Source organism: Drosophila sulfurigaster, chromosome 2L (assembly GCF_023558435.1).
Source record: "Drosophila sulfurigaster albostrigata strain 15112-1811.04 chromosome 2L, ASM2355843v2, whole genome shotgun sequence".
NCBI classification, from domain to species: Eukaryota; Metazoa; Arthropoda; class Insecta; order Diptera; family Drosophilidae; genus Drosophila; species Drosophila sulfurigaster.
Genome location: NC_084881.1, coordinates 13,444,324 through 13,458,601, shown reverse-complemented (window position 1 = coordinate 13,458,601; position 14,278 = coordinate 13,444,324). Strand labels below are relative to the sequence as shown.

General features: G+C 37.1%; 1 protein-coding gene and 1 long non-coding RNA gene across 8 annotated transcripts; one reads left to right on the top strand and one right to left on the bottom strand.

Annotated features, from left to right (window-relative positions):
* The first annotated feature begins 124 nt into the window (after window positions 1-124).
* Window positions 125-14,198, top strand: LOC133845060 (protein quick-to-court). Of its 7 annotated transcripts, none has more exons than XM_062279413.1 (8): window positions 125-308; window positions 3,431-4,025; window positions 9,730-10,100; window positions 10,610-11,483; window positions 11,559-11,657; window positions 12,541-12,633; window positions 13,488-13,687; window positions 13,749-14,198. In XM_062279413.1, the coding sequence occupies exons 2-8, from the start codon at window positions 3,459-3,461 to the stop codon at window positions 13,930-13,932; spliced, it is 2,388 nt and encodes a 795-aa protein (XP_062135397.1). In that variant the 5' UTR covers window positions 125-308; window positions 3,431-3,458; the 3' UTR covers window positions 13,933-14,198. The 7 variants fall into 7 exon arrangements, with proteins under 7 accessions (XP_062135397.1, XP_062135391.1, XP_062135385.1 ...); XM_062279407.1 differs by lacking the exon at window positions 125-308 and adding an exon at window positions 671-801; XM_062279401.1 differs by lacking the exon at window positions 125-308 and adding an exon at window positions 2,639-2,753.
* Window positions 11,963-12,541, bottom strand: LOC133845223 (uncharacterized). Its single transcript, XR_009894714.1, has 2 exons — window positions 12,398-12,541; window positions 11,963-12,315 (listed from the first exon to the last, which is right to left on the bottom strand). It is a non-coding gene; the product is annotated as an uncharacterized LOC133845223 (long non-coding RNA).
* Window positions 14,199-14,278: the final 80 nt, after the last annotated feature.

Genomic DNA, 14,278 nt, shown 5'->3' with positions numbered 1-14,278 from the left:
GTGTGGCCAACTATTGACTGCACAATGTTTACGATAACAGTTGTGCATTGCGCGATGCTATCGATATTAGCTCTTTGGTCAATACGTCGCGCAATTCGCGGTGAATGTTGTTTTAAATGTGTTTTAAAAGAACGCGCTAAAAATGCAACACATCTTAAGCTAAAAGTTGCAATGCGTTACGCTAGACCGACTCCCAGTTATTGGGTGTGAGACGACTTTTTGGCCTACCTTTAAAATTATAAATACCATGTGAAGCAAACGGTGCTTGTTGCTGCTGCTGCTGCAATGAGGGCGACCGGCTAAACACGGTGAGTACAACCAAAACAATTGTTTGGCAATTTAATTGCAATGCTGCTGCCTTTCACCTAACGCCCGCCTATTTTCATTCAAATGCCACAAATTCCCAGCCCTATGAACAATCATTTAAAATGCCAGGTCGTCAAGTCAAAGGTGGCGGCTCCCTCTCTCTATTCCCCCTCCTCTCCTCTATAGCTTTTGCCGCCGCCGATCAGTCTGTTACTCCATTTTCTGTCTCGCTTGCACTTAAGAAGGTAGAGCGCGGCCATAATAAAAGTTTTTCCATCTTCAACAAACATTTTCCGTTTGCCATCAACAGCAGCAGCAAAAAGCAAACAGCGCGTCAAACCGTCGCAGCTTTTCAGTTGCAGTTTGTCGTTCGCCCCACGCGCTTGTATAACGTACTTTAACCACGCCGACAGTTTTTTAATTAGTTTAATTATCAACGCTAGTTTTGCGTCGCGTCAACTCGTGTAATATTCGCAAACTCAGCCTGAAAAAGGGGTAACTAAAAATATTATTAACACATATTCATGCACAGGTTGAACAAAGTAAAAGAATTTAGTATATGTATTCGTTTCAAGCAATTCGCTGTCAATGTTATTATTCTCTTATCAGCACGCAGTCAAAATTGTTGTTGTTTGATAATAATAACGACAACAACACGGGGCTGTGTAAACACTTTCCGCAAGAGGGCGTATTAGAAACAGTTATGTTCAAAGATCTCGATAACAATTACTCATCATCGTCAAATGCCATCACGTTGCTCTCGATAACACGATGGACTAACGTTGACCTTGTCGTCGAGTTCAAAGAAATGCGTTTAAAAGCATTTTGCAGTTATCGTCATAAAATCTCGTTAAAAACGTGGCAAAACACAAAAGCCGAAACAAGTAGATGAAGCAATACTTTCGCATAGGCGACTAGCTGCTACCCTGTTAATTGGCATTTATGTGAATATTACTGTACAAAATAAAGTTTTGTATTTTGGAAATACATACATTTTTAAAAACAACTTGTATGTTATTCAATTCTTCGCTAGAAAAAGTGTTTTATGAACCCAGTTTGTTATTATTATTTTGTTTATTTAGTGTTATTTAAAAAATGTAAATTGCTTTTTACAATGTGTATTTTATTCAATTCTACACTATACATTTTTATATGCTGTCTTGTGATCGTTTTTACTTATATAGCAACTTGAGCTGAGCGTTAATCCTTTGCATATATTTATTTTGATATATCATGACCGCCACCAAATGTTTATCCAAGTTGATAGACCTGTTTCTTGCAACTACAGGGTATTGAGACAAATTACATGCGGCAACTAAAGCTGTACAATTTGTACATATGCCCAAATCCATTTGTGTGTACAAAACAAAAATAAAAACACGTTTGTTCAGCTGTGAAATTGACCTTTTATAGCCTAAACTAAACTCAACTGTATTTTTCTTGGCTTGTCGTCCGTCCATAAGCAAAAGCGGAAATACTTTACAATGATAGCTTAAGAAATGCTGCAAGTCTTGAAGCCAACAAAAAAAAAAAATAAAGTGAAGATAATCAGGCCCTTGGCAGAGCCCACTTAATGGAGAGTTGAACGTCGTTTTCTTTAGTAATTTTCTTCAATTTGTTGGGTCGAAAGTAATTTGTGTCTTCATTTCACTAATTTGCCGACTACTCATCGATTATGTGGCCAGTGAAAACGTTAAGAACTTATCACAACATGCACCAGTTTGTCGATCTTCAAAAGCGCTTTATCATCACATTTTTTTTTCTACCTGAACTCGAAATGTGAGATAAACAGCGCACATCTGTTGAAGTATGCGAATGGTTAATTATATATACACAATTATCGTGTTGAAAATCAAAGGTGATTAAAATGTGATTTCATTTCGTTCGAGTTTTCTTCTCATTGAAGTTAGTTGAGCTTTATAGCTGTCAAATTTCTCAACAGAAATATGAGCTATTTAAATTCGTACTGCTTTCATATTTTGGAATTCGGTTTCCATGTGACCTTTTCGTCTGAAAAGCCTTTAATTATAAAATTGAGTTTGTTTGAAAGTGAAGTTGGGATTTGTTTTTAGCAATGTTGACATAATTTTTTATCTTAAATGTCAGTCCTGAAGAATATATAAATATTGACTGAGATAGAAACATGATAGTTTTTTTTTATATAGTAATAGTATCAATATTACTTTCTTAAAAAGTCTTGTATGTCTTTACTATAATATCGAGTATGTTACGAATTTAGATCTTTTTAAATAATAATAATTTGTAATTTATTTTTTTAAGGATATTTATCTCATTGTTAAAATCATGTTTGGCTCTGAAGATGTTTATAACTCTATCAATATTATAATTTCACTGTTCCTCAAGATTGTTTACTTTGAATTCTTTTGAATTCCAAAGTTTTCCTTGCATTTCAAATCAAATAATTGATACACTTAGAAACATATAAGGTAAATATAAAATATAACAATTATTCAAATGATTTGCAAGTATTCGCAGATTCTGTCGACTCATAACTAATTGGTAGCAATCAAACTAGTTTCACCAATTAAAGAAAATGCTCAAGAGAACTAGATACATATGCTTAAGAGTAGTTGCAACACAGAGAGTAGTTGTTGTTGTTGTTGTTGTGGGAGTGTTGGTTACAATTGGAGATGTGTGCACAGCTGCGTTTTAGGCTTTAACCAAGTCTTGGCAATGGGGTTTACGCAACTAGAACACTGCAGCCGAGTTAACGAGACACGCAGCTATTCATAACCAAAAGCCGCAGAAATATTGTGAATATCTTTTCAAACAAAATTTCATAACAACAACGTGCGACATGCAATCGACTTTAGTTTCACTTTTCATTGTGGAAAAATGCAGTGGCAAAGCGAAGGGGAGTGTGGTGGGGGAAGGCTAAGATGTAGCTCATTAATTGTTTAGCTGAAGAAAGTTTTTAATTATTTGGTGGAGCGGCGAGCGTTTAAGATAATGAAGCTTTTAAGTCGTGCATTCATTTGAAAAATTGCTCAATTTTTTCATTTGTTGTTGCTGTTGAAAGTGCAACAGACAATCGCAAATTTACAGGCAACAAACAAATGATTGAATTGCATTAATTTGCATTTGATATTTTCACTTTCCACAGCTCGTCAGCAGCAACAACAGCGCCAGCGATGACGTCCTTGTTGCCAATGGATACGTCATCAAAGGAACCGAAGACGGAGCAGCTGGAGTTGGAGTTGGAGATGGAGTCAAAGAGCTTACATGCAACACCCACACCCACACGCATACCACATCCCACTCCAACCTCAACCAATGATGGGAATGGCGATGGCGGCAGCTCGGAGCAAATTGTTCCATTGCGCCGTTCCGCCTCCATGCGCTTGCGCGGCACAAAATCATCGACACCACAATCGTCGTGCCTTCCTGCCGGTGCTTTCAGTCCGCGCGCCAAGCTCGTCGAGAGCAGCTCACCATCGTCGCTAAGGTCTGCCTCAGTTGGCACCCATTCGGAACGTCGCTTAACGCGTAATCGCAGCTGGTGCAATTTAGGCCAACACAACACAACGTCAAAATCTTTGCAGGATACGTCGACATCGACATCGACAGCGATATCGACAGCAGGGGAGCTTGCATTATGCAGCGACACACAGTGCCTGGAATTAACCGAGAGACAACAACAGCAGGAATCTGAGTTTAATCACGGCCTAGACATGTCCGCCTCCAAGTCGCGTAATATGGTAAGTTATAGCTTTGTTTCTTTGTCTTTTTGCCTGGCATACATTTTGTACTTGTATCGATTTTTATTATTCCGCCCGCAGCGCAGTTCAGCAATTGCTGCTGCTGCTTCGACTGACTGACCTACGTAACTTAAACAAAAAAAACCTCCCCCCTGAAAGCAGACGTAACACACGTCATGTCAATATCATGTCCACTTTCATTATGAAACGCCAAACGCCAACCTCACCCTCTGTGGGACTCTTGTCAACCCCAGCAAACCTCTCATTGCTCGCTTTTTTTATTACAATTCCCGCAATTTTACATACCCTAAAAGGCAGTAGAAAATTCCGTTTAAATTAAGCTTAAGTTTTTACTTTGCTTAATCTAGATTTATTTATTTATTACTATGTATGCAAGATTATCCTAGCAAGCAGTGGAAAATTCCTTAAGTCAGGGAAAGGTTCCAAGTTTCTGTCATTGCTTAATGTTCCAAAAATACGTTGAAGGATTTGTTCCTCATAGTCAACATATTTCTATTAGGAATCTTTGGTGTTACAATTCCTGGTTATGTAATGTTACGCTGTTAATGTTAATCCATCGAAATTCAAGCCAATTACTTCTTATAATTCTGGCAGTCATTGTTGGGTTATAATTACAGTTCCATAAATCCTTAATATCATATCCAAACTAAGCAGGGCCTATGTACTACAATATATCCTATTCAAACGAACTGTCGTTGCTCCCATTATAATTGCTAACCGTACCAGAACTGTAAGTAAGACAAAAGCCGTAAAGGGAGCTAAAGCCCTCAAGTAGGGAAAAGGGAATTGTTCATATACACTTCAATTTTACTATTCAGTTTTCGAGTTCGTGAATACCTCATTTACCTTATGGAGTTTAATAAACTCTTACTATCCTACAAATTTCACAGCAATTGAGTAATAAATTACAGAGTTATACAACAAACTGTAATCAGCAATAAATTAAAGGGCGCCACTTCAAGTTGCACTGCTTGCACAAAGTGTAACCATACACTGCTTGCATAAGCAGTGCTACTAACATTCAAATATGTTGTTGTAGAGTATACCGCAGTCGCGTTTACTTTCTATCCTCTGCATAATTAATGTGTAGCATATGTATGCAGCTTATAGCGCTCTCCTTTATTTCCGCTAAAAGTTGACTTGCCTCGTTTGTCGTAGGGACATGTAATTTTCTATTATTACTTGCAATTCAATAGAAATTTAAAAATAAAACAACGTAATTGATCTCATTGAATATTCAACTACTTTTATCATGTGTGTCGTCGTATACGTCAAACTTTTCCATTGTTTCCTCCGTTGAAACACAATTTTATATGCAAAAGATTTCAGATACGACGGACGACGAGTCTTACACATTTGTGGAAGTAAACGCCAAGTGTTTTGTTAAGTATGGGAAAGTGAATGCTCGACTTGCTCTTTCTCTTCTCAGCTTGTAAACAGAGCAAAGTTTGCATAATCTCTCGTGGGCAACAACAAAAACGACAAGAACAACGAAGTACTCTAACCGTAGTCATTCACTTTGCAGCTGTTTCAATTCCATTTGTATGGAACATGCGTTTTGTTCCATGCCCAAAGTGTACACAACATGCCGAACAGCTGACGAGGGCCACAACAAGGAAATGCAAGTGGGCAAATCGCAGCTTTTGCAAATATTGACAAGAAAGGGAACTAGAAAAGCAAATACACCAGCAAGTAGCACCCCCATACAAACACACATATACACAATATCCCAACATACAATCGTGCGCTCTTTCTCTCTCTCTCTTCTTATGCTCTGGCAGCGCTCTCACACACTTGCTGTCATTTTGTAGGGTTGCTGGTGTTGTTTTCTTGGCTGCTTCTTTTTGGGCATCTTCTTCATTTCGCTCTTTCGCTCCATTGCGATTTGCGTTTCAGTTGATTTTTTATGCTCAACGTGAACGCGTGCAAAAGCTCTTTGTTATTGTTTGGAACTTTAATTAAGCAAAACTTGGGCTTTCGTGTGAATGAGCATTACTCAAGGTATATAACGAATACATGCACATGCATAGTATCTGTGTGTAACGCATTCTAAAATTGTAGGCAATGGCAATAGCTTTGAGACTTTGAGGCTTGTGTTTGTGCTTGCGGCTTGTTTTAACGTGCTTTTTAAATGGTAATTATCCCATGTTGGCCTTTATTTAGCCGCAATTGTAGTTCGTTGGCCCTTTAACAACGCTTATGCATAAATAAAATATAATTATTGACATGTTGTGCATTCAACTGAACCGAATACAACTGTTGTGAATGATTAACTGACCAACAGAGGGAAGTGCAAAAAATGTTGAAAAATTAATAATAATAAAGCGGCAATTAGTGCTTATAAAATATATTAAAACAAAAAAAAACAATCTGCAAATCGAACGGCAATGTGTGTAAAGTTAACAATAAAAGAAAGTTAGCCAATGTTTAATTAAAGATAAAGACACATAATTATTTTGCAATAATTTAAACTATTTTAAAAATAGTACAGGAAATGATTTGATAATTTGAAGCGAATCAATTAAGTCAACAATTAAGGAAAATACTTTGTAACTTCATACCACTAATAACTATAATACTTTCCTATTTAAAAGCGATGAATATCGATTAAATATTTAATAGGCATAATTGCAGTTTTTTATATATTAGGAGCTATTTATAAAATATCTTAACTTTAAATTTGGATACTTCGTGATGTTGCAATCTATTAAATTAAGTAATGTATTTTTTTATATAAGTTAATTGAAAAAAACGATTATGAACTTTAACTAGTTTATTATAATTTTTCTAATGATTTATTTATTTTTAAAATGTATTGTATCCGTTCTTTATAGCGAAGTTTGACTGTTAGACCGCATATAGTGTGCCATAATAACAAATTGTTTTTTCCTTCAGTGACCCTGAAAAGTAGGCAAAATATATTGAAATGCTTGCCAAAAAAAAAGCGGCCTGCAATAGGACATCTGGGGAAAAAGTCTTGGCAGTGATCCAACTAGGTTTTAATGGCCACAACGTTGCAACTGCAACTGCAACAGCAAAGTGGAAGGCACCTCACACCTGGGGGGCAATAAGTACTCGTAGTACAGGTAGCACTCAAATCAAAGCTATTGATTTTTCTTAAGTGATATTTGTGGCCCAAATGAGACTGGCCTAATGGCTGCGACGTGACTGTAGAGCGGGGACTTTCAATTGTTTATTAAGTTTACGCAATTGCTACACACAACAAGTTAACTGCTGACTTGTTGGGCTCGAGTAACAATCATGTTGTTCAGCAGAAGATAGTTTTACTTGGAGATAGTCTCTCTCTTTTTTTTCTATATACTCGGTATATCTTTTGCTCAGTTGTCTTCTCGTGCGTAAAATGTTTAAAGCCATGAAATGCCATGAAGTATTCTCAGTATTCTTTTGCCGCAGCTGTTGAACAATTAAAAATAGGGCAAGAAACTCATTACACGTATGATTATGAAATATGCATGAGGAACGTGCTGTTAGCGCACCTTCTAAACCCTCAACTCTAGGCTTTTTCCTCCCCACTCTGCTGTTAACCAGATTCGCTAAAAGTGCTGACAATACTATCGCCCACTATAATCAATGACGAGCTGGTCAATGACTGCCCCCACTCGAGAGTGGAACAACTTTCCCTGTCCCTCTCCACATATAGTTCTTCTACTACTAATAGTACTATTCTCATAGTGTATTCTAAATCAATTTCCATTTGGGTCACTCACAAATTGCCAGACAAGCGTTTATTTCTCTTCTTTTTTTTGTTTCTTTGAAATGACAACTGAAACTCTTTTTCTGTGTGGTCTCATAATAGTTTTAAGTGCTTGAAGAGCTATTTTTAAATATGACCTTTTTGGGAACAAATTTGTAAATAAGCTAAATTTAAAGTGTAAATATTAAGATCGTTAAATTATATTTAATTCAGATTTCTTTAACTTCAGTTTGCAAACTGATAAATCAAGTTGAAAATTGGGTTTCTATTTTACAAAGCTGAAATTGGTCAAAGTATTGAAAGATATTAACACTTTAGAAACAAATTGTTAAATATTAAGAAAGGGAACGGAAGGAAGGAAAATTTGCAATTAAATTAGGTTTAAATTTGCCAACCAACTCAACATATAAAATGTGTTGCAAATCATATTTCATGTCAAAAGAAGATGGCTGAAAAAGGCTTAATAACAGAATTTTCAATATATAAATGATGGAAGTTAAGTGATTAAATCTCTTTTATTATATTTAATAGAATATGTAATGACTCATTTTAAATTGAATACAATTGAATCGCTCCAAAAAGATAATCATTATTTTTACTGCACTTCCATGATACATACAGCTGTGATTTTTAGCATATTCCTTTTTGTTAGTTGATCCCCGGCACATAACTTTTGTAAAATGGAACATATAGATAAGAAACTAGCAAAAAACCCGTTAGATTTGTTCAGTTTTTCTGAAATTTTGATATTTTTACACTTTTGGGCTGCACTTTAGAATAGCAGTTTTTGTCTTTTCTTTCACGAAAAAAGCCGAAATTGTTTTTAATTTCATGAAAAGTGAGTTTAATTTGGTTTATTATTGTAGATTATACGACTATGAAATAAAAATTCATTTTAGTATGTAAAAAGGACCTCACTAGTCGAAGGTAGACAGGAGGTTCTTTCTTGAGCTTAGGAAGGAGCAAAATTGTATAAAAAAGTTCTGTGACGCCTAAAATGTTTTACCAAAATGGTTTTCAAACATAAATAATGAATCGAATCCTAAAAACCGCTGTGCGATACGAAAAACCACAATTTTAGAGGACCGATGCATAGTGCTCTTCAGCTAAACTAATCCCTTTGCATCCTCTAGGGACATTAAAGCAGGGCTAAGTTGGGGAATCAGTGAAGTGGCTGGATGTTGTGTTTATAACAGTTTTTTTTCAATTTTAAACGTATTGCTATTCCAAAGTTCACAGCTGTATTTATTCAATTCTATTGATATTTCAATAAAATGATCGTAGAGTCGATCGTAACTCTAAACTGACCAATTTCCCAGTTCTTTGTGAAAAGGTGCTAAACTGCAAAAGATTCTGTAATTGGTGCAGAAAGTAACTCAGTTATGATTTGGTGGTCTAACCACGTAATAGTTGCTGCCCTCAGGAGGTTTTCTTTCCCCCCTCTTCTAGAGTAATAGGGGAGTGTAATAGGCGGTTAATTGACCACAAAAATGCTGCTGTGGCTGCAAATCTGCGAGGGGAAGGCAGGGGGGAAAGGTCTACAATGAAAGTCAGCAAAACGCGCGCTGCGGTGTTCGAAATGTTTTGTAAATGTATAACAACAAATTGGTTTTCGGGGCGTTACGGTATTCGGTATTGTCTGATGTTGATGTTGTTCACTAGCCAGTCAGCTCCCTACAACTTGAGACTCCCTGCCCTTCCCCTCTAACCCCTCTCTCTCTCTCTCCCTCTCTCTACTGCTAGACACCCTGTCACGAAACGATCTCTTTTGATATTTGTTGTGTGGTGTTTTTTTTTTTTTTTGTTTTTGCAAACATTGCGAAGTATGCACGAGTGAGCAGCAAAGCAATTGAGAGATTTGGACGCAACAACCGCAGAGATTAGCAACAACAGCGAAAGCAAAAAATGAGAAAAAAAGAAAGAAATTAAACAGTTAATCGCTTCGACTAAACATATTTCCATTTGCAGTCTTTGCAGCTAAACGGCGGCAGTGCTGAGACAACTGGCAAAACCAACTCGACATCCACGTCCACGCCAAAGACACCCAAGACTCCATCGACGCCGGCATTGAACGGCGGAGCTTCAGGAGTTCACAGCTGTGTGCGAGACTCGCACTGTGCTCGCTCCTCCTCCTCCTCCTCGAAGAGCCTGAGGAAACCGGAGGCCACAGCCACGAAGCTGTCGACGGTGCCAGAGACTAAGATATCGCCAAAGACGCCGCCAGTGACACCGGATTCGCCCAGCACCTATCTGGATGATGATCTAGACTCGATGTATTCATTCGCAACCACAACCTCGGGCCGCTCCACCATGTCCTGCGAGCATCCCTACGTGGCCAGGTGAGAGAACAGTGCATGAAAAGGATTTGGTTAAAACAATTAGCAAATATAGAAAGGCAACATTTCAAAATCAAGACAATTTAATCTTCAATTCATTGTACTATTTTACATTTATGGTAGATCTGAATTTCCTAAACCTAAAATAATGCAGAAAACTTTAAATAGTTATTCCGTTATTCATTAGAAAAAACACTCAAGAAAGATAAATGTGATAAATTTGAATATTATACTTTATAATTTCGATTTACACATTTCAAATTATGCAATTTCTATTGAAATCAAAGTTTTGATTTAAAAAAAAATAACTTAAAGTATTAAAATTTCTTCTAAGACTTTCTTGAGAAAGATAAAATTTGCACAGTGTGCTTAAAATCTGCATTAATTTGTAGTCTTTCAGTTAGTTCAAAGTTAAATGAAAGTTGCTAAGAAAACCCTAAAATTGCCAATTGAAAATCATTCCAAATTCCTTCAAAAATGAAAACTTTAACTAATTATCTCGAATTTTGCAGAAACGGCACCACATTCAGTGGTCGCAAGATGAAGTACGTGGTGCACTGCTCCAACTATGCGGGTCAGGTGGGACCCGAGTACTTGACGCCAACGCAGCGGGCGCAGCGTCAGATACGTCGACTCAAGGAGCTGCTGTGCATTGCTCGCCAGGATCTGGAGGCCAAGGATACGGAGATAATGCGACTCACCAGGGAGGTGGTCGAATTGCGACTGTTCAAGGCATCGCTGAGTTCGCCCGAAGAGCGTTCCGCTTCGTCGGATGCGGTGACAGTGCGTGAGGCAGAGCTGAAGACGTCACAGGATGTGTCGCCCATTGTGGACATGGTGGATGAGGCCAAGTGCAGTCCACGGCACCTGGCACGACATCAACAGCAACAACAACAGCAGCATCAACAGCTGCAGGCAATGCAAATGTCGTCGGAGATGCAGAGTTCATATGCGGACTCGGGACACTTTGAGGATCTGACGATGTCGTCGGTACACTCAAAGGATTCGCAGACGCAGAGTGAAATTACACCCGAGGCGGCGGCCAGCAGCCTGGAGAACTACGAGCTGCAGCGACAGGAGCTCATTCGGATGTACGAGCAACGCATCGAGGAGCTGATACGGAGCCAGGACAGTGCGAGCAGCGACATGAAACGTTCCCACAACGACAAAGTCGAGGCTCTGCTGCAGAAGCTGGCCGAGTGCAACACACGATACTCGGACATTGTGCCGGACTATGAGCATGCCAAGCAGCGCATACGGGAGCTGGAGAAGCAGCTGGAGGATCTGCAGCGCAAGCTGATCGAGCACGAGGAGAAACAGAATAAGATGTACTTGCACATGTATCAACAGGGTCAGGAAGCGGAGCGCATTTCGCGTGCCGATCAGGTTACGTTCTCTTGACTGTATACTACTTTGATTAGATCATTTTTAATTGGCTCCGTTTCGTGTGTTGTTTTGCAGGCCTTGGAGCTGGCACAGCGTCAGCCGGATAGTAAGGTGTCCATCAATGAGCTGCTGCAGCAGCTGCAGAGCACACAGGATGAGCTGGAGAATATACGCGTAAGATTCTTCAATATATTTCTAATCCTATTTTCGGTTTTGTTTTGTGTGTTGCATTTTGTTGCATCGTGATTTTGTCGATCGGCTCATTCCACAAACAACCACAAAACGACTCGACTACAACAAAGCACACGTCAATCAATCAATCAAGCATTCAATCTTAATGTGTGTCTGTTTTGAACGTCACATTTCAATTTGGCGCCTTTGCTTGAATGTTAAAGCTGCTGTTAATTGAGATGGACGTCGTCAAACAAAACAAAACAAAAAACAAACAAAATAATCAACATATTTTTTCTAATAATACATAATTCAAACAATTTGCAATTCTCATTTTTAGCTCTAAGTAATCGTAACATAATTAATAACATTTATCTAATTAATTTAATAATTTTTTACAACATTTACATTTACAATTTGTTGCAAACTGCATTCGATTACATTAAAAAGAAGCAACGTTTTGATTTCGAGTAAAATACACGAATTTTTTTTCTGTTGTTTAATTGCTTGTTTCATTCCATTCCGTATCGTTTCGTTTCGTTCCGTTTCCATTGCGCGTTAGCAATCAAAGTACAGTCACCATCGTAGCGGAGAGAGTTAATTACATTACATTACTATCTATACATGCATGTTGTAGAATTCTTTCTTGCATGTTCTTCTTCTATATGAATACTATTTTATATTTATAATTTTCGAATTGATCAGCTGATTTATCTAGTGTTTTTCCTTATTGTTTTACTTACGATTTCGTTGGCAAATCTCTTTGAAATTCTTCCAATCAATCTATATATTTTCTATATATATATATATCTACAACTATACAAATATATATATACATATATTCTTTTGTCGTATAACCAAAACAACAAACCAACTATTTTTGTAGGCATCAGAGTGTAGAGTGAGGGAGTGCGGCAGTAATCACGCTCTCCTTACTGCAAAGGAGGCGATTTCTTTGTGGGTACTTGGCGCGCGTAAGGTTTGTAATATCCGTAAAACCCTCCCAAACAAAAAAAAACCAAAATCAAATTATTCAAATTGTACCTAACAAAGTTTTTAATTTATTTGCAACGACAAAACAAAAGATAACTACATTTTTTTTTTTATTAGTTTTACTTTTTTGATTTGAATCATTGGCTATATCGAACATTTTGGACTTTCATCTATTCCCACAATCCCGAAAAACTATATATAAAGCATTTCATGTACATTCGCGCCATCATCATGTGGTTAAAGGGGTGGTGGGGCTGTGGGTTGGAACGTGTGAAATGGAACACGAATCACGCCGCAACGTGTGCCATTTCACTTTGTTGCGCAAGCTTCTTGTCGATATTCACTTCACTCTATCAATCGACAATTGTCGGTATTTTTAGTGGTAACTAGAGGTATGTTTTAATCTAAGATACTAAATACTAAACGTTGAATTTCGTTGCTCATGAGCAACTGATACTGATAGTAAAAACTCGTAAAAAGCTAAATATACCTAAGTAACAAACATATAGCATGCGGTTCCATTTAAATACATACTTATATCCGTAGCAAACAACTTTTGCCCACAAACTCTAAATATACTCGTATATATTAAACATTTTCCCCATTAAATCTTCAGTGTTACATATACATAATTTAAATGTTCATATGTCATAAGCACCAATGAATCGATTTTATGTAAATACCATTACAAATTATGTATTATATTTTTTATACCAGATCTAACCTCACTTTTGTTAATTTCTCAATCTATATGTTTACTAATCTCGAGCTCTTTCTTTTTGCACTCTTTCTCTCCTCTTTCAAACTAACCAACATCCACATAAATACATACATATATAGACGATATATCGTCGTTTATTGGAGGCCCAAAAGAATCGCACTCATGTCGATCCAGAAGTGACGTTGCAGTTCCTTAAAAGCGCTATTTTCTACTTTCTAACGGATAAGGAGAATTCCCAGGGCCATTTGCAGGCCATCGAGAGCATTCTGGAGTTCACCGACGACGAAAAACAAAAGATCAATCAAGCACGATCGCCAAAGTAAACAAAACAAAAAAAAAAATATTAAGCGGATAAAGTTATCATCCATCTTTATTTATAGAACCAGCAAAATAATGTTTTATTTTTTAGTGTCGCTAAATTCATTGTTTTGTGTCTTGTTCAACTTAACGAATTTATTTTCAATTTTATTTTTTGTCAAAAATAATTTTGATAAATTGAGACGTACCCTACTTTTTGTTTTATGGCGACAAGAGCAACGAAGAGAAAGAAAGAAAAAAGAATGAAATGAATGAAGAAAGAAGAGAAAACCTTGTATAAATTTCATAAATAAGAAGCTGTGTATTAATTTAGCGAATTTTGTGTTAAGCAAATGAGTACGTCCTCTAAAAATGCAAAATGCGATACAAATATAAAAAACAAAAGACAATTTTATTTTAAAATAGTGTACATCCATTTTGTCAGATTAAACTCAGGCATAAGCAAAAATCACATCTAGTTTTGATCGTGTTTCAGTGAAATTTTAATGATAAATAAATGCTAAAATACTAAATAGTTGATATTTTTATTTCGCTGAGCTTTATAAAAGTTTTAGTTCAAATTGGATTTCAAGTTGGCGCGTTGCCTGCGATA

Excerpts from the sequence above, each read along its gene's own strand:
- LOC133845060 (XM_062279413.1), top strand. The coding sequence starts at position 3,459 with ATGACGTCCTTGTTGCCAATGGATACGTCATCAAAGGAACCGAAGACG. Across the intron at positions 4,026-9,729 it reads CCTCCAAGTCGCGTAATATG|TCTTTGCAGCTAAACGGCGG; the intron begins GTAAGTTATAGC and ends TTCCATTTGCAG. Across the intron at positions 13,688-13,748 it reads AATCAAGCACGATCGCCAAA|AACCAGCAAAATAATGTTTT; the intron begins GTAAACAAAACA and ends CTTTATTTATAG.